Here is a 19,667-nt window from a genome sequence, read left to right as displayed (position 1 = left end):
TATTACAACGACCCCCAAAGAACCGCTATTACAACAACCTACAAAGAACCGCTATTACAACAACCCACAAAGAACCGCTATTACAACAACCTACAAAGAACCGCTATTACAACGACCCACAAAGAACTGCTATTACAACAACCTACAAAGAACCGCTATTACAACAACCCACAAAGAACCGCTATTACAACAACCTACAAAGAACCGCTATTACAACAACCTACAAGGAACTGCTATTACAACGACCCACAAAGAACCGCTATTACAACAACCTACAAAGAACCGCTATTACAACGACCCACAAAGAACCGCTATTACAGCGACCTACAAAGAACCGCTATTACAACAATCTACAAAGAACCGCTATTACAACAATCTACAAAGAACCGCTATTACAACAACCTACAAAGAACCGCTATGTGGACGTGAGGACGTTTGGACACAAGTGACAACAAGAGACATATCCTCATTCAGACCATTTCCACGATCTCCCCCTTCTCTAAGACCAGGGGTGTCAGACATAAGGTCCATGGACCAAAACCGGCCGCCAAAGGGTTCCAATCTGACCCAAAGTTAGAAAAAAAAATTACACTGAAGATATTAACAGTCAAGGATGTCAAACTAGCTTAAGTTCAGGTTCCACAAACAGACCAATATGATCTAAGGTAAAATAACAGAATAATAACCTAGAAATAATGACTCCAAGTTTTCTTATTAGTTAAATGTGAAAAAAATTATACTATATTTGCCTATAAATAATGACAACTCCAATTTTGTCTCTCTTAGTGCAAAAAAAATAACATTAAATGATGAAAATATTTACATTTGGTGTAATTTTAATAATATTATTCCTGTTACTAAATGTTTTGTGCATTTGTAGATCCACTGTGATCTGTAAGGTTCCACATACAGACAAATACGAGCTCAAATAAAATAACAGTAACTTATAAATAATACCAATACTTTCTAATGTGCAATTGATTGTTTTTTCAGTGCGATTTTTAAAGTTTTTGTTGTTAATATTTTCTTGAAATGTCACTATTACGTGTATAGTAAGTGTTGCGCTGCTATTGGAACAATGGATCAGTAACCTTCTATAATGTAATGTAATTTAACCTCAATAACAATCAATGGTGAAAATATTTACATTTACAAACTATCCTTTAACAATAAAATGTGAATAACCTGAACAAATACGAACAACCTGAAATGTCTAAAAAAAAATTAAGTGCAATTTTAACAATATTCTGCCTGTTACCAAATGTTTATGTAACATTGTATGTAAAGCACATGCATAAATGATAAACTGAGGCCTAATATTGTTAAAATTGCACTCAATTTTCTTGAGAAGTTTCTGTTTTTTCAAGTTATTCACACCTTTTTAGTTTGGACAGGTGGGAAATGTAAATATTTTCAGAATTAAATGCTGTTTTTTGGCACTAAAACAGAGTTGTCCTGATTTCTAGGCTCTTATGTTACTATTGGACTGGTTTGACTCATTGGAGATCATTGGAACCTGAACTTAAACTAGTCGGACATGCCTGTGTTAGTCGGTCATCTCTTTTACACTTGTATACAACCACAGGAACACACACTGCGTTCTGTCTAATTACTCCCTTCATTAGCAGTGGCCGGTGAAGACGCTCCAGTACTAACAGTTTACTAATGATAACTGTAATTACAACATCCGGCCGGACCCACTAATTGTCCTTTCTGTTTTACAGTCGGGAGGGAAACGATGGGAGAAAATGCAGCGAAGGTTAATTGGCTTAATGTTTATTTTGCTTCCTGCAAATGAGCTTGTTGATGCCAACGGACCAACCCTCTGTTTTTAGGACATTAGCGTTGGAACAATCCAATGGACTGGTCTGAGCAGAGTTTTGCACGTTCGTCTGTTTGCACCTGTAACTCCAAATCCACAGCACATTTACAGATGGAACATTTACATAATGGAGGTCTGTGCCATATGTAGACAGGGATTATTTTATATAGGATTCTTCACCATTGGGAGATGGAACAGTTTTACACATTTTTGGTGAGTTTTCCCACAAATTACTGCAGTTATTGTTCTGAAAAAAGGTCACATATATGCTGCAGAACAGTATCTGGAATCAGATCTGAAAGCCTATCTGATCATTCCTAAACAGAATTATTTCAGATTTGATTTTTACACAGATTTTTTTCATTGTTCTTACACTTTATGGACAAAAATATCAGCTAACATCACACCTACAGCTTTGACAACTTCCTATCTCTGTTTATTTAGAATATTACTGCACAGCATTCAAGAGGCTTGAACCATAGTCACTCTTTTAATTAATAAATTATCAGTCTAGTTGCAGATTAACCTCTAAAGACCCAAATATCCATCACTGACCAAAACCATCTACTGATCTAAACTGTTAATAATTGTTGATCCCTTAATCCTATCAATACATGTAAATAACTGGTGTAAAATTCAGTTCTTCATCTTTTCATGGTCATTAGATATGACCCATTTGGATGTTCAGGGGTTCCGTAGTTACCATGGAAACACAGTCATCTTCTTCAACATTGATTCACCAGTAAAACCCACGGAGTTGGATCAATGACAGTGGATGGACACACTGGGTTTATGTTCAGTTAATGAGAGATTTGACTAAAAAAGTCACTTTTTCCTTCATGTTTTGATATAAATAACCTTGGAATTTCATCTGAGCTTTTATGAACATCTACATGATCAGTGAACTAAATGCAGGACAACACCTGATTTACACAAAACAAACTCAAAATAAAGAGGATAATATTGTAATAAATGGTGATAAATCACTTAAAAAAGATTAATGTACCACACTTGCAATAAAACAGCTGAAATTGCATGAACTCTACCTCAGCTAACCTCAGTTCTACTGATGATACAAACATAAATCAAGTGGTCATGGGATTAGTTTATGATCTGTAGCTGCTTCTTTAAGTGTATTTTCCACAGTAGACTTATTCAAAGTGGTGGATATGATCTCTTTCCGCTCCTTTACACAACATTTATAGTGATTCGACATTAACATCTGATAGAGAGATGATAAAGACAGACTGAAAGCTCCTCAGTCTGTCAGCACCTGGCTGAGGATCAGCCTTAATCCTGGAAACCTGGTGGAAAACACCTGCTACCTACAGGATAATTAAAACCAAACCAGCCCTCCAAGTCAGAACACTGACGCATGCTACACATTAGTGCCGAGTTGTCACATATGATGATGTAAACCTGATCATGACAGGAAGGAGGACGGACAGGAATGCTTTGATTTGAGCTCTGTGACAGAACACCATTACAAGCTTAGAAAAAGAATTAGACAAACACATGAAAACCCAGCTTTCCTGTCAGCCCATTCATCTGTATTTGGAGAATCTGCTCGATCTGTTCATAATCGCAACCTTTACTTTGGCTCCTGTTCTGGAATACATCTATAGGGCGTTGCTAAAGTCTGGAAACAGGAAATCTTATTAACTATTTATTTTTTGGATGAAAACAACCGTTTCACCGAAGACTCTGTTGTTCAGTGATAACGTAAACAGAATGTTCGATCCTGGTCGGACAGTATTCCTCATTGGCTGGACCATTCCAAACAGCAAGGAGCGCCAAAAATGATGGTATGGCTTGCGGAAAACTCATGTGTTGGAGCCATTTTTCTCAGATGAACATGTAACCGGTACGACTTATCTCGCCATGTTGAAAGACCAGTTAATGCCTCAACTTAAGGAGGTGAAGGACTTCCTGAGTGGTTCCAACAGGATGGCACCCCCGCCCATTTCTCCATGGTGGTAAGAGATTGGCTCAATATTGGCTCAATATTTTAATCGAATGTGCAATAACCTCTTCTACCTCCCAGTACTTTAATCAAATGTGCAATAACTTGATCTTTTTTTTTTTTTTACCTCCCAGTACTTTTATTTTACTTTTTTTTCTGATACAGTACTCTATTTTACAAGTGTGTATTTGCGTCTGTCTGTGCAACAACTGTTTTTATATATTTTAGCTGTGTTTATGTTTTGTTTCTGTTTTTGTTCATGTCTGTTTTTTTTTATTCTGTGACTCAGGAAAATGCGCAAGAATTCCAATGTACCTATACTGCGATGTATCTGTGCAAATGGCAAATAAAGTCTATTCTACTAAATTCTATTCAGTGACTGGATTTAAAGACGTGGTCATGTGGCATGGTCTCCTCATTCACCAGACCTCAGCCTCTTGACTTCTTTTACTGGTTTATGATAAAGGAGGTGAACTCAATGAAAACCACAGATGGAACACACTTGAGTGAACGCATAAAGAGTGAATGCAGTAAAATTGACAGCAATGTGGAGTTATCGCATAAAGTTCATGTGAATCTTGCAAAGCGAATCAACCTTTGAAGATGTTATTGTTAACCCTATAACACCAAACGTATCATATTTGATACAAGAGTTTTGAAGCCCTCTACATGATCAGTGTGATATTTTTTTTCTTGCAAAGCCCGATGTATACAATTAGATACATGCAATACACAGATAATCCACCAGGGGGAGGGGTTCATTCACCAGAGGCCTTTCCAGTGACACTACAAGACTGACATTAATGAGGAAGGAGGAAGAACTTTGACAATGTTGAACAGGAATTACAAATTTATTAGACATGTTTGTGTTATGTTTTTGTTTGTTCAAAAATAATAATATTTCAGCATTGAGACCTGATGGATCAAACATGATACAAAATTGAAACTCATACATGGAAATTGATATTGAACTGGATATGGGTTGTTCAGAAGGACCAATAAAGGCTCCAGTTTTAAAGGACTGGGATTTTCTGTCAATGATTTAATGGTTCAGGCTTTACAGGGTTAATATACTAGTTGAATAAAATGTTGAAAATGTAATTTGTTGGGATGTGATGCCATTGTTTAAAGTGACCCTGTACTGGTTATGCTTACGACATTAATTGTGCTTGTGTATTACTTATCAGCAAGAGAGGCGTGAATTCAGTTTCAAAAATTACTCCACTGGACCTTTTTATTACATGAATGACGGGTGAAGGCAGAACCTATAGGGAGCAAGTTTTAAGTTTCAAGTTTCTTTGTCATATGCGTTCAATGAAACAATGAAACAGTGTGCCCTGGCTCTCTCTCTGCCCAATATTGAAAAATAAATAAACAAATAACAATAACAAACCCAGCAACAATAAAAAAATACTTAACAATAAATAGCACTAGCCCTCCTACTGTAATGCAAAAACACAACAGATAAACACAATTACAAAAGCTGAAAGTCAGTTATTTCTTGAAAATATGCATGTTTGTCTATACATCCAGACTTTAGGGACACCCTGTGGTTTAGTTTCGTGCAGGTGGATCCATTCACTGAACACTTCACACTCTACTGCTTCCCTCTTATTCCACTGATGCCCTTTTACACTCCCTCTGTCTCCTTCTCTTTTTGGCGCTCCCTAACTCTTATGTCTCTCTTTTTTTTGTTTTTTTTTTACCCCTTTTCTCTTTTTGCCGCCACTTTGTTGCACGAATCCACGCACGACCTCCAACAAAACGCTTCCAACAAGAACAAGAGAAAACAATCATCTGTATTTACGAGGAAATACGTGGAATATGACATAATACGACAGAATGAGCTGATCTTACACTATCCTGGATGTATGTAGTCGCTCCTTGCTGTCTTTTCAGAGAGATATGCTTGTCAATCAGAGTAATTACCCACCAAAACACAAAATTACAGCAAAAGGAACAGATGCAGCTGAATTAATACTATCTGTAATATTCCAGGCTAATAGCTCAGTTGTCAGTTCATTGTTAGAACAATGACTTAGATGGTTTGTTTTATTAAGGGCTGGTTGAACCTTACGAGGCATTATGAGCCAGACCAATGCAACATTTCATTATTAAAACATCACCTGGGGCCACGTACAGAGGCGCTACATGAGGTTAGGAAGCAACAAAATGCACAGAAGCTAAAAATAGGACTATCTGAGCGTCATGTTCTATCAAGAATCAATAAGTTAAATTTGTGAGGTTGTCAGGTTCACTATGTTCGAGTCCTGTGGTCTGGATGCAGGAGATCAATCTCCCAATAAAAGCGGGTGGTACGTTCACTGGAGAATTTTCGAACATGCAAATGAAGTCATATTTTTGTTTTCCTGTTTTCGTATTTGTATTTATTTATTTAGTAACAGGACAGTGTGTAATGGTATTAGTTACAAAGAACACAATGCATGCACCAGATTTAGCAGAGAAGCTAATTTCCATCTGTTGTCCTGGACAAACGACCAACACAACAAACATCACTTAGTTTATAAAGTCATAATATACTGGAAGAAAACCGTTAAACATGACAGATATGGGAAAGTCTCCTCAGATTGAACGGCTTCATCCAAATACATGAAATGCATTCAATACATACAATACATTCTAAAAATACACTAACTTTCCTAGAGCAAGAATAAGATATAAAAGAGAGAATGGGAAGGAGAGAAGAAGAGAAAAAGAAGGAGAAAAGAAAGAAAAGAAGCAAGAAGAATAAATAAATCTGTGGAATCTGATCAATTTCTAGGCACTAAAGACTATTTTGTTAGTTTTGTTGCATATTCAGACTGAACTGGACGATAACTCAACAAATCAAACCAAAGTCCATGTATGACTTCCTATCAGTAATCTGTATCTTTAACCATTTCCATGTTATAAACCATTGGTGTCCAGTCCTGGTCCTCCAGAGCTAATATCCAACATGTTTTAGATATTTCCCTCTTCCAGAACACCTGACGTTCGTTATCAGACTTCTGCAGAGCTTGACGATGGGCTTATCATTTGAATCAGGTGTGTTGGAAGAGGGACATACCTAAAACATGTAGGATAGTAGCTCTAGAGGGCCAGGATTGGACACCCCTGTTACAAACCATCAAAACTTGGACCACCATAAGTAAAGGCAAACTTAAAATATTTCAAAATTTGTACCAAAAAATGCAAAAATCTAAATATCTCAACACTATGAACAAACTTCCTAGACATTGTCCCAAGGAAAGTACGTAAAAAACTGAAATTAACTTGACCAGAGAAGATGTTAGAAGAAATTGCTAACGAAAACGGCGACGAAGACGGACACAGGACCTTCACAACCGCTCTTCACCTCTCGGCTGATGAGCTAAAAACAGTAACAGCAGGTTTCATGGGCTCATGTCAGAACTGAACTAGACACTTGTAACTCTACTTCTTCCTCTATAGAGTCGTCTAAACCTAAGTCGTCTCCTGTTAATGAAACCAGGTTGGAGACGTCAGAACCCAGGGGCGTAAAACAGCCACCTGGATGCACCCGGCGGCCGTTCGCCACCGCCGCTTCACTCTTTACACTCCCAGTCTCACTGAGCCTGTTTCATCAACCACAATATTTCTGTGGAGACGCTACCGAGGCAGACAGCTGGTCTTGAGTGGCCAATTACGTCCGTTTATCTCCCTTCCAGGCACAGCTGTGATCAAACGGAATGAAGAAACAGGATCAAACACAGAGGCTAAAACTCATTCTTCCGTTTGGTTCGCCTCTCTTCGCTGCTTCCCTCTGCCTGTTTCTGTCTCAGCTGCTTCCTCCCCTTGTACTTCCATCCCTCCCTCCTGCCTCCGTACATGTATATCTGCACATTTCTTGATTTCTCCACATTTCAGGAGACGCATCTGGAAAATTTCATCCGGCTCAGCGTTCATGCCATGAGCTCATTTCGAAGGAAAACTAGTTTGTTAAGTCTTCAGAAACACTTCACAGTCAAAGTCCAATCCTCAACCCAAACTTCCATCTTTGGCACTTCTGTTTGGAGACGTTTACTCTCTAGCTGACATTTCTCCGGATTGGAACGTTCTCAGAAACACTGACAACCATCTCGATCACGCAAGATGTTACTGATGTGATAAATGAACTGTGCGAAGACTTCCCTGGGGTGAAATGTCTCAAAGTATTTGTTGGTTCCGCACTGGCATCGAGGCTGACGTAAAATAATGCCTCCACTGTGCTCTGTGCACACTGTGTTTCTCCAAAACAACATTTGGCAGACGGGACACTCAATCCAAGTCATGAGATCTACAAAAGCCAGCGTTAGCCTTGTAAATAAGCCCTAAACCAATAAAACCAAGACTTCAGCCAACTTCCCCACACCCTGCTCACTCTCTCCTCTCTATTTTTCCACTTTACAGCCACAAACATCAGTGTGTGAGAAGAGAAAGTTGGCACAAGGAGAGATTAAAAACTCAATCGGACAACTTCTCAGACCGGTCATGAGGTTTCTGTGCAGACACTGACCATGTTTAGACTGTTCATCCCTTCAAAGCAGATGCATGGTTTGACGTTTCTGCTTAGTTTGGCCGCTGTAAATGACCCATAACGCACTAAAGGTGGTGAAGAATGCATGTTTTGATCCGGTTAATCCCGTGCGTAAAGACGCGTTAAACAAAAGACGACCTAAAACCTTAAGCCTCTCCAACCTCTGATTCTGGACCACATTTCTTCGTTTTTGCTACTTTTATGTAAGAACCTGTTTATATATGTACGGATGGGGGTCATCTGTGAAGCTCCGAGCGGCGGATCTCACGCGGACGCAGGCTCTAAACTGAGCCGGATCTGGGGGAGCGGTGGATGGAGACCACGGAGACCAGTAACATCCACCAGTCTGTTTAAGTCTCATGAGGATTTTTTTTTTAGGACTAAAAATTGCATGTTTGCAAAGTTGCATGTGATAAAGTTCTTGCATCTGTGATATTAGAGAAGATACTGACAAGAAAACGAGTCCACATTTCACTTTTTACACTTTATTCGTGCAAATTCGACATAAAAAAAGAAAGAAAGTTGCAGAAACTGGCGAATTAACGCACGGAATAAATGATGAACTTCAGATTTACTGAGATAAAAAAAAAAGAATCATCAGTCGCTGGTTTTATTTTCGCTGTTCTGGCCTGGTTTGACCGCTCACTCACTTTCTACCTCTCCATGTCAGATCTTTGCGCCGCGGAGCTTCACAGTGGAAGCAGAAGACAGCCAGGACATCCTGAAGCAGCGATGATCCCCCCCCCTCAAAAAGAAAAATCTACTCCATCTGATTCAACCAACATCAGGAGTCAAACCCCTGTTGTTTCTGGACGCGTAATGGTTCTGGTTTTACGCTTCACATTCATATTATTCTGTTATTCCGGGCTGATTTCTACCGACGTTGCGCGTTTTTCCTCCTCTTTCCTGACACGTATTTGTAAGACAGAAGATAAAATGTAAGTTCCCCAAAAGCAGCGGGTTCATTTCTATTTAACATCTCCATGTGACCGTGGATAGAAAAAGTGTCAAACTTACCTCCTTCCTCTGCTTTGACTGAAGGCGAAAGGAAAGCCAGTAAACATCCACAAAACCATAGCAGTAAATCCATGTTTGCTTCTGTTCTGGGGGAAAATAAAACAAAAAAAAAACTCCTCTTCAGTTTTCTTTGTGTTTAGGACAAATCTGTTGCCCCTCTTTTTTTTTTCTTCCACAGTTTTCTATTTCTCTGGAGCGCAGAAGCAGCAGCGTGTTGGAAATCCACTCCAAACGCCGGGTGCCTTCCACGGGCTCTTCGGGATCACGCGTGGTGAACTACTCTTGTTGAAGTTGTGCCTGTGCGTGACACCGCTGCTTCTCCAGATCTGCACAATCTGCGCGAATCGATCTGAAATAAGCGCAATTTTTATTTTTTCTTTACTCTAAATACATATTAAAGCCGCAAAATCCATGTCGTTGCGCTCGTTGGGCTGCACTGTCCTTCTGCGGGTCACAACACGCGTGGGGGATTCAGAGACAGACACGGATGACAGATAGAAATCTTCACTTTAAAACAAAGTACAAACCACTGGTTGAAAACACCAGAAACATTTGCGTCTGTTGCTCAAATATTCCCAAATCTTCAGCCGTGGCTCGGTTTGTTTCTGGTGCATTTAGTTTGTAAAATCACTCGTGATTAAAAGCAAAAAAAATAAATAAATAAAATAAAAAATCCACGGATTTTCCTGCAAAGATCTTCCTCCGACATCAGTCCGTTGTTGCGCAAAAGAAAACTCAAGCTGTGGTGCTGGATGCAGCTCCGGAGTGCGTGCGTAAAAGTGTCGGCTCGTGAATAAACGCGCGGCCGCTGCTGTGAAACCGCGCGTTCCGGGGCTGGACCGCGCTCCCCTCCGCTCTGCTCCGTGTGTGACGCGCCGTGGGTGTCTCTCTCTCTCTCTCTCCGTGGCTGTGTTCGCCTCTCCCGGCAGCTCCGCCAGTGCGCTCCTTCCCCTCCGATCTCCGCCGGGTTTGTGGCAGCGAGCGGGACCGTTCAGCCAGTCCCCTGGAGTCCGTGCACGGCGTGTGTGCGTGTGCGCGCGTCTGGATCGGATTACAGTAGGAACCTCGTCCCGCCTCCGTGGACCCCTGACTGATTAAAGAGCAGCTCCTGCCTCCTCATCTCCAAACCATCCCGCATCTCTTTCATTTAGACCTAAACTCTCTCCCTTTGTTCGTCCCTTCTATAGATTCTTCTTTATTTCCCATCGTCCTTCTTTCCTCCCTGCCTCAGTTTTCTCTCCCTCTGTCCGGTTATTTTAGGAAAATAAAAAGGAGGTGGAGAAAAGGAAAAAAAAAAAAAAAAAAAAAAGCAGAAAACAGAGACAGAGAAGTGTTCCAAAGCTCAGAACAGCTTTACGGGTGTTTGGATGATCACTGGTGCAGGGTTTAAACGTGGAAAAAACACAGTAAAAGTCATGAAAATGAAAAAAATCTGGAACCTAGAGTGGGTTTTTGGAAACTCAGACTTAATCCTGCATCTTGACACTGTACGTAAATGAAGTCAATTATAATAAAATCTGATTAGTTTAGATTTAAGTGTCACATTTTATCAAGAAAAGCCAAAATGTGATCATCTACAGCCACTGTCATCAGGAACACAAAGGACAAAAAATAGGACCAATGGCCCTGGAGCTTACCGGCCAAATGAAAAGCTTTGGGAAATGTATCCAGATGCCATTTATTATCACCCAGTTATGTGTATTTATTCTATTACAGAAATAGCCCATGTTTTGCTCATATTCCAATCAGATCTGTAAAAAATCAAATTCCAACTTGATATCATTGATACTGATTTATTGGATCAATCCACTTCCTATCTGTTATAATGGGAACATTTGTCAAAGTCGCACCAAATCCAGAATCAGATCTGGATCGAAATAACTTAGCTAACTTTTGTTGACATCATCATAAAGAAGCTGTATACCAAGTTTGAAGTCAATCGGAATTGTAGTTTTGGAGAAAAAGACAACTGAAATTTTTGTAACAGACAGATGCCGCCAACGGACGACGCATGACGACAATAGCCTACAGCCTGTCAGCCGGTAAGCTAAAAAATAGGACCAATGGCCCTGTAGCTTACCGGCCAAATTAAAAGCTTTGGGAAATGTATCCAGATGCCATTTATTGTCACCCAGTTCTGTGTATTTATTCTATTACAGAAACAGTCCATGTTTTGCTCATATTCCAATCAGATCTGTAAAAAATTCTAATTCCAACTTGATATCATTGATACTGATTTATTGGATCAATCCACTTCCTATCTGTTATAATGGGAAAATTTTTCAAAGTGGCACCAAATCCAGAATCAGATCTGGATCGAAAGAATTCCACTACCTTGTGTTGACATCATCATACAGAAGCTGTATACCAAGTTTGAAGTCAATCAGAACTGGAGTTTTTGAGAAAAAGACGACTGAAATTTTTTTCCCCATAAGAGCCCATGTTAAATTTTCCGTAAGTTCCCGGATCCAGAAGAAGTAAAGCATCAGCATGTGGACATTATGTTTTGGTCATCTCCCCATCAGGGCTGGACTGTAGAATTTTCAAGTTGATATCATTTATATTTACTGAGTTATTGTATCGATCCACTTCCTATCACTCATAATGGGGACATTTTTCAAAGTCGCACCAAATCCAGAATCAGATCCAGACTGAAATAATTTCACTAACTTTTGTTGACATCATCATACAGAAGCTGTACACCAAGTTGGAAGTCAACTGGAATTGTAGTTTTGGAGAAGAAGATGATTGAAATTTTTGTAACGGACGACATACGATGACGGACGCCGCATGACGACACTAGCTTATGGCCTATCAGCTGGTAAGCTAAAAACAGGATAAAACATCTAAAACTGGCAGGAAATAGCTGGAGTAAGAGTAGGAATGACAGAATCAACATTTAGTAAAGGGTCAAAACACGGTATTGGAAATCTCTCTGACGGGACATTTTAGAGACAATTCGACAGGTTAGTGTTGCTAAATGACCCACATTTTTACTTTTTAATTCAGTTTTGCTTTAGTTGGACCATAAGGGATTATCCAAAACAAGGATCTACTTTATACTGAAATAAATGTTGGAATGGAAATCAATTAAAGTTCGCTCTCTGACGGGACATTACTGTGTTTGGACCCTATAATATTATCCTGTGCATTTTGCCCTCATTGCCCTGTTTTCATTTTCTGAACCTGCTTTATCCTCACTGGGGTCGCTGGAGCCTATCCCAGCTACTTATGGGTGAAGGCGGGGTACACCCTGGACATGTCACCAGTTCATCACAGATCTGACATGGAGACAAACACATTCACATCTATGGATGATTTAAATTAACCCATTAACCCAGTGGTTCAGAACCTTTTTTTGGCTCATGACCCCATTTTAACATCCCAAATTTCTGGCGACCCCAGACATTCAAAGACACAAGAGACTTTTTTTCTTGCTAAAATTAATTTGTTTTTGATCGTGTAATAGTTTTTTATACTATGTTGAAAATTAAGGTTAATTTTAGAGGACATTTAATCTATAAAATGTATATTATTGTGGACGGAGGCAGTAAATCCAGGTGTAGATTACTGCAGAGAGAATTGGATTTTCTTTGGTCAGGATATGTACAGTCAGTCCAGCTGTGATTTACAAGGCTGACACTTAATACTTGTAACGGCTATAGTTTCAGTTCATCAAGTTGCTATGGCAACACAGTAGTTTATGAATCTGATTATTATGTTTTAGAGTTTTTGGGTTCATTTTATTTTGCACATCATTATTGAAATATCTGATTTGTTGTAACTTAAGTGGTTTTGTTAAGTCAAATCAGTATTCTGTACTAAGTTCATCCTGGTCCCAGTTCATGTATTGTCATGTGACCCTCAACACGGAGGCGAAGGACAACGCGGGAGGAAAGGACAGATCTGGCAGGTCCAAACAGAGAACATTACAACCCGTCCCATTTTCTCTTGGTTATCCAGGCAAACACGGTAATAACGACTTTTAATTTATGTTAACAGAAAACTATTGTTGTGTAAGAATGATGTTTAAGTAAAACCTTGTTTAATTTTCTTGTTGTATTTAGTTTTTGCGGTGTACCATCGCACTATCTTCTGTGAAGAATAAACTTGTTGTGGACATCAGTACGGAGCGTGGACATTCAAAAACCATCAGTTCTAATACTGAACAAACAAGAACTCAAACTATGAATAATGAAAGAGCTGCAGCATCTGAAACCGACCACAATGAACATTTGACAGATGAACAGAACCACAGTGCTGCAGTTTCAGACTCAGTTTGTCATGTCTTTAATGGATTGGGATTGTCTCTCTCAACTCACCACATATTTTTTATTAGTAAGTTTTTTATTTATTTATTTATTTTTACCAATTACTACAAATTCCAGGCGACCCCATGGTTGAAAAACACTGGTTTAACCTATCAGTGCATGTGTTTGGATGGTGGGAGGAGCCAGAGTACCTGGAGAGAACCCACGCAGACACGAGGAGAACATGCAAACTCCACACAGAAAGGTCCCACCCCCTTCGACTGGTGTTGGAATCGAACCCAGAACCTTCTTGCTGTGAGGCATGAGTGCACTGCACTACCGTGTCGCACACATTTGGCCCTTCTGAGTGGAAATCAGGTGTTTTCCTATATTTGATTCACAGATCATGTAAATGTTCATCAAACAGGAGTTCGTAGACATTCATGGAGGTAGCATGTCTACAATAAAGGCTTGGTAATGATAGTTTTAAAGGGACAGTACTGGGTCAAAATAAGAAAATGGGTTTTACTCAATGAATATGAGCAGTTTTACTTAAAACACTGTTTACACATTAGAGTACATTCACTTTCCACAGTCCTTTTAATGTAAGATTAATAAATAATCTATTCAAAAAATTAAAATTAATTTCAACGCTGCAAGAACAACAAATCTGAAGGGCACCTAAAACTTTTGCACAGTACTGAACTTTTTAGATGTTTTTTGTACCACTTAGGGCAAGGAACCAAATATGGTAACTTTACTGACCTTGATTTTCTACATTAACAATACAAATTTTTGAAAAATTTCACACAAGTAATCAAGTCTTGTTATGTCCTCCAATAACACTAAGGTTTAAATTTGAATATCAGAGTTTAGCTCATTAATCCAATTATTCCAGTGATTCCAGGTCATTATTTTCTGTATTAATGAGTTTTTTGTTGTTTTTTTTGTTTCATGTCATGAATCATCTTACAAAGTTCCCTGTCAGATCTTGAGTGAATTTACTGTAACTTTACCTTAATTTCTGAACAAAGCGTCACTAAAATCAATACAAGTCTATGAAGAAAAACACTTCCAGAATAAAAATAGTGGAAATTTGCTAAATTTGGGTAAGAAATAAAGAAAAATTAAGTCATAAATGCTTGGTAGTGATAGTTTTAAAGTGACAGTATTGGGTCAAAATGAGGAAATGGGTTTAACTCAATAAATATGAGCAGATTTACTTAAAAACACTGTTTACATATTAGAATACATTCATTTTCCACAGTCCTTTTAATGTCAGATTAATAAATAATCTATTCAAAAAATAACAAATAAATTTCAACGGTGCAAGAACAAAGAATCTTTAGGCTGCCCAAAACTTTTGCAGAGTACTGTACTTTTTGGGTTTTTTTCTTTTCCTTTTTTTTTGCGCCACTTACGGGCAAGGAACCAAATATGGCAACTTCATTGACCTTAATTTTCTACATGACAATAAAAAAAATTGAAAAATGTCACCAAAGTAATAAAGTCTTGTTATGTCCTCCAATAACACTAAGGTTTAAATTTGAATATCAGAGTATTTTAATGAGTGTCCTCTAAAGGCTTAAGAGCAGAATCTTCTTTTTTCTTTCCTTTTTTTTTTTAATGACAGATTGATCGGTCATGCACAGTCGACGCTGTGTTCACACCGACTCCATAGATGCAGAAAGTCACTCCGATTTGTCTGCGGGCCAGGGCAAAAAGCTGTTTTCCAAGGGCGCATGGGTCAGTGGCAAGCACAATCTAAACAAGAGGAGGGTGATATATCCAACACTGCAGTACACACACACACACACACACACACAGATAAACATGTACACAACCTTGGACGTGTGCTCGTACACACATAGGAATGGGCTTGAATGACAAACACCCAGAGGAAAATTTCATTTCGTTTCATTCCATATGTACCAGGATGTCAAACTCATTTTAGTTCCGGCTCCACATTCAGACCAATATGATCTGAAATGGGCCAGCAAAATAATAACATAATAACCTATAAATAATGACAAATACATATAGTTCTCTATGTTTTAGAGTGAAAAAAACAAAAGTAGATTATAAAAAAAAAAAATGTTTATATCTACAAACTATCCTTTAAAAATGTGAATAATATGAACAACCTGAAATTTATTAAGAAAAATATGTCCAGTTTTAACAATATTCTGCCTAGAGGTGTCAGAAAATATCAATTCTGCAATATGTCGCGATATTTCATTTCACGATACTGTATCGATATTAAAAAAAAAATAAAGTACTCTATCAATATTTTAAGGTATTTATTCAAATACAGACATGGCGGAGGATCATTTTTGTTTTTCTTTATTGTTTATATCTTATTATTAACACTGTTTTATTAAATAATGGTTATTTGAAGCATCCTAAAAGCACTTTTTACTGTCTGAGAGGCAGATGTTAGTTCCTTTGTTGTAATCGCACAAAAATAATGTTCTGATGTTAGTTACGAACTAATAGAATATGAACATTTGAACAGGATCTTCAACTGTAATGTCTGTAAAACATCATTTAAGTTTGAACAGGAAAATTTTGTGATATTGCATCAGATTCTGTTGTGATCAAATAAAAAAGTCTTCAATATGTGTGCATATTTTGGATGTAATTCAATTCTTCCAGGAAATTATCTTTTTAAAAAAAGAAACAAAATATTGCCTTTTTTAACATATCATGATATATCGTCATATAAACAGAACAAAATGGAAGAAAAATAATAAAATGGGCAACAAAATGTAGAAAAACTAGCCACAAAACAAACAAAAACAAATAAACACTATGACACTGGATGGACACACTTGTCTTTACGTTCAGTTATTGATATTTTTGCTGAAAAAGTCACCATTTCTTCAGTTTTCTCTGTTTCCGATATAATAGCCTTCAACTTTAATCTGAGTTTTTATGAACATCTACATGATCAGTGAATTAAATATCGGAAAATATCTGATATTTACTGTAAAAAGACAAAATACAGAGGATAATATTATAATAAATGTTAATAAATCACTTAAGAAAAGTTAAACAGAGAAAAAACTATTATGGAACTGCCATTTAAGTAACACTGGGCCTTTATGGGTTAATACCTTAAGTGTAAATTTTCCATTTGATAAATTCATCCTATGGCCCGGATTGGACGTTTTGGGCCGGTTTTGGTCCACGGGCCGTATGTCTGACACCCATGCCTGCCTTTCAGTACAGTAGTGGAAGCTGAGCTGGACTGGTTCTGCCTCTGGTTCTGTTTCGGTGGTGACATCAGCAGGAGGTGTGTGTTTTTCGGGTCTGCACCGACACCAAAAGCTCGCGGTCGACAAAAAAAACCCAAGCGTATCGTGGCTTTTCCGCTGCTTCCCACGACACACCCTGCACACAATCAAACAGATGCTCAGGCCATAATAACACAGTTGAACTCACCATCCACCACCCAGTCCAAACCAGCATGTGCACTGTTTAGTTATCTCATGGGAAGAAAAGCCCCAAGAAACCTCATCTCTTTTATTAACAGGGAGGGAACTCACACCAGGCCTCGTCCTTTATATACAACACTGGTGTCAAACAGACGGCCTGTGGACCAAAAACGGCCCATCACAGGGTCCAATCAAGCCCAAAGGATGAAGTTAAGAAATGCAGACTGATCTCAACAAATAGAATTGTATGTCACGTCAGTTCTTATGGCATTTGGCGTGCTATACCTACGCATTTTTGGCCTTTCACGTGTTATTCAACGCCATTCGAATGCGTTTCAATTTACGCCAAGATCTGCAGTTCATATAACCCCAACCCTCAGTGTGTGATATTTGATGCATCGATTCAGGTTGGACAGGGAGCTAATAACGGTGTGAACATACACGCAGAAAGCCAATAATGCGTACAGATAACACGACAATTAAAAGCTATTAACAGTTCTTTTAGTTCAGGTTCCACATTCAGATCGACATGATTTAAAGTGGGTCGAACCAGTAAAATACCATCAAAATAACCCAGTTAATTTAATTACATTTTTCTCTGTTTTAGTGTAAAAAAGTAAAAATTGCATGAACATGTTTACATTTAACTAACATTTCCCGAAAAATGTGAATAACCTAAACAAATATGAAATGTCGTAAGTGAAGTAAGTGCGATTTTAATAATATTCTGCCTGTTATTAAATGTTTTGTGTATTTGTAGATTCACTGTGATCACTAAGTTGTAATGTACATATGGAAATAATAAACTGAAGCATAATATTGGAACAGATTCGGGTGAACATATTATGCACACTTTACACTACATGTTATAAAAGGTCTTGTTTTTTTTTGTTTTTTTTTTTTACATTTTTTTGTGTTTCTTGCATCCAAAAAATATGGTTTGTTTACATTACAAACATGACATTTAAAGCGTTAAAAATATGACCATTATTGGGTATTTGATATTTTTGTTTATGGCTCACGTTAAATAAAATACAACAAAAAAAATAGAAAAAAAAAGTTAAAAACAAATTTTATGAAACATATTGTTACATTACTCCAGCTACTAAGTGTTTCTGGTGACAAGAAGGACCTCTGTGGGTTCATTTCTTCATATATCAGCATTAGGTAAGTATTATTTTTGCATTACTCCCCTATTCTGATATCATCTGACTTTCAGTCATATTGAAAAAACATTATTACCTCTGCCAGGAGGTACTGTGATCACTTTGCTTTGTGTGTTTGCATGCATGTTTTCTGTTAGCAAGATAACTCAAAAAGTTATGGACAGATTTTCATGAAATTTTCAGGAAATGTTGATACTGGCACAAGGAAGAGTGCTTTTCTTTTTTGTGTTGTATTTACTAGGTGAAAATTAACTCAACAACATCCACACTGTATATGTAGAACTGGATGTTTGTGCCTCAGGTCCCTCTGGTTCACAGTACATCAGTATTTATTAAAAAAAACAAAAAAAACACTTATTAACCTCCTAAGACCCAGGAAATGTCAGCAAAGTACAAGGTTTTTTTGTTTTTTTATTAAATAATTGCCTATACTGGAAACATCATGATGCAACAGAATTTTCAGATGCAGTTTTTAAAATTTTTATGGAATGTCCTTTGAGGTGGACAGTTTTCTTTTCTTTTTTTTTATATAAAGTTGTGAAACTCTTGTCCACAAATGTGGACAGAAAACCCATAGCTGGGTCTGAGGAGGTTAAAACAAAAAATAACAAGAAAAGCACTCGGAGACCGCAGACCTCCGCCAAGACAGATCTGCCCCCCCCATCACCACCAAAATTTAATCATTTCTTCCTTGTGCCAGTATCAACATTTCCTGAAAATTTCATGAAAATCTGTCCATAACTGTTTGAGTTATCCTGCTAACAACCAAACAAACACGCAAACACACAAAGCAAAGCGATCACAATACCTCCTGGCAGAGGTAATGAACTGAAATCATGAAATGATCATTTTTTTTCAGTGTAAGTGCAAAATATGCTGTATTTGACACCTATTATTTACACATATTGACAGGATTAGTGGATTAACAGGTATTAAACAGTTTAGTTCAGTCGATGCTGTTTAGGTCTGAGATTGAGATTAAAGTTCCAAATAAGGTGATAAACCGACTCAGACACGACTGGACCAATCAGGGCCTTGGTCTCCTCCGTTCCTCCTCTGAAGGTAACCCTGTGGCATGAATACTGGACAGTAACAGGTGACCCACAGGCACTCGAACGCACCGCCGCGCTGTCATGTCCACGGTTCCCGGCATCTCTGGAGGTCTGGAGGTATTAAGTTCTTTTTCCATGACAGGTCCGAGTGCGTGCGAGACAGTAACTGTCACTCAGCTCATTCCTCAGGTCCCTCTAGTTGTACGACCTCTGTAACCCCGCCCCCCCTGGCCCCCCAGCCCGCCCCCTCCTCTCCTCTCCTGTCTCTCAAACCTCTTCCTGTGTCTTTCCACTGAAAGTGAACCCGTGGAAACCGACAAGCGATGAGAGTAACCACATGTTAATATCGACGTAACGTTGTCAGATGGAACTTTCTAATGAGACCTGATAATTAACGACATGTTTTTAACCCTTCAGACGCCGCAG

General features: G+C 38.4%; 1 protein-coding gene across 2 annotated transcripts in view; it reads right to left on the bottom strand.

Annotated features, from left to right (window-relative positions):
• Positions 1 to 10,289, bottom strand: part of LOC115412168 (neuropilin-2-like) — a 208,172-nt gene extending 197,883 nt beyond the window's left edge. For both annotated transcript variants that reach the window (XM_030124508.1, XM_030124509.1), the window contains exon 1: positions 9,337 to 10,289. In XM_030124508.1, coding sequence (XP_029980368.1) covers positions 9,337 to 9,409 — 73 coding nt within the window. In that variant the 5' untranslated portion in view covers positions 9,410 to 10,289. The remainder of the gene's footprint in view (positions 1 to 9,336) is intronic.
• Between the last annotated feature and the right edge of the window lie 9,378 nt (positions 10,290 to 19,667).

Source organism: Sphaeramia orbicularis, chromosome 21 (assembly GCF_902148855.1).
Source record: "Sphaeramia orbicularis chromosome 21, fSphaOr1.1, whole genome shotgun sequence".
In the NCBI taxonomy this organism is placed as follows: Eukaryota; Metazoa; Chordata; class Actinopteri; order Kurtiformes; family Apogonidae; genus Sphaeramia; species Sphaeramia orbicularis.
The sequence above is the reverse complement of the archived record's forward strand: the minus strand, read 5'-3'. Positions and strand labels throughout refer to the sequence as shown.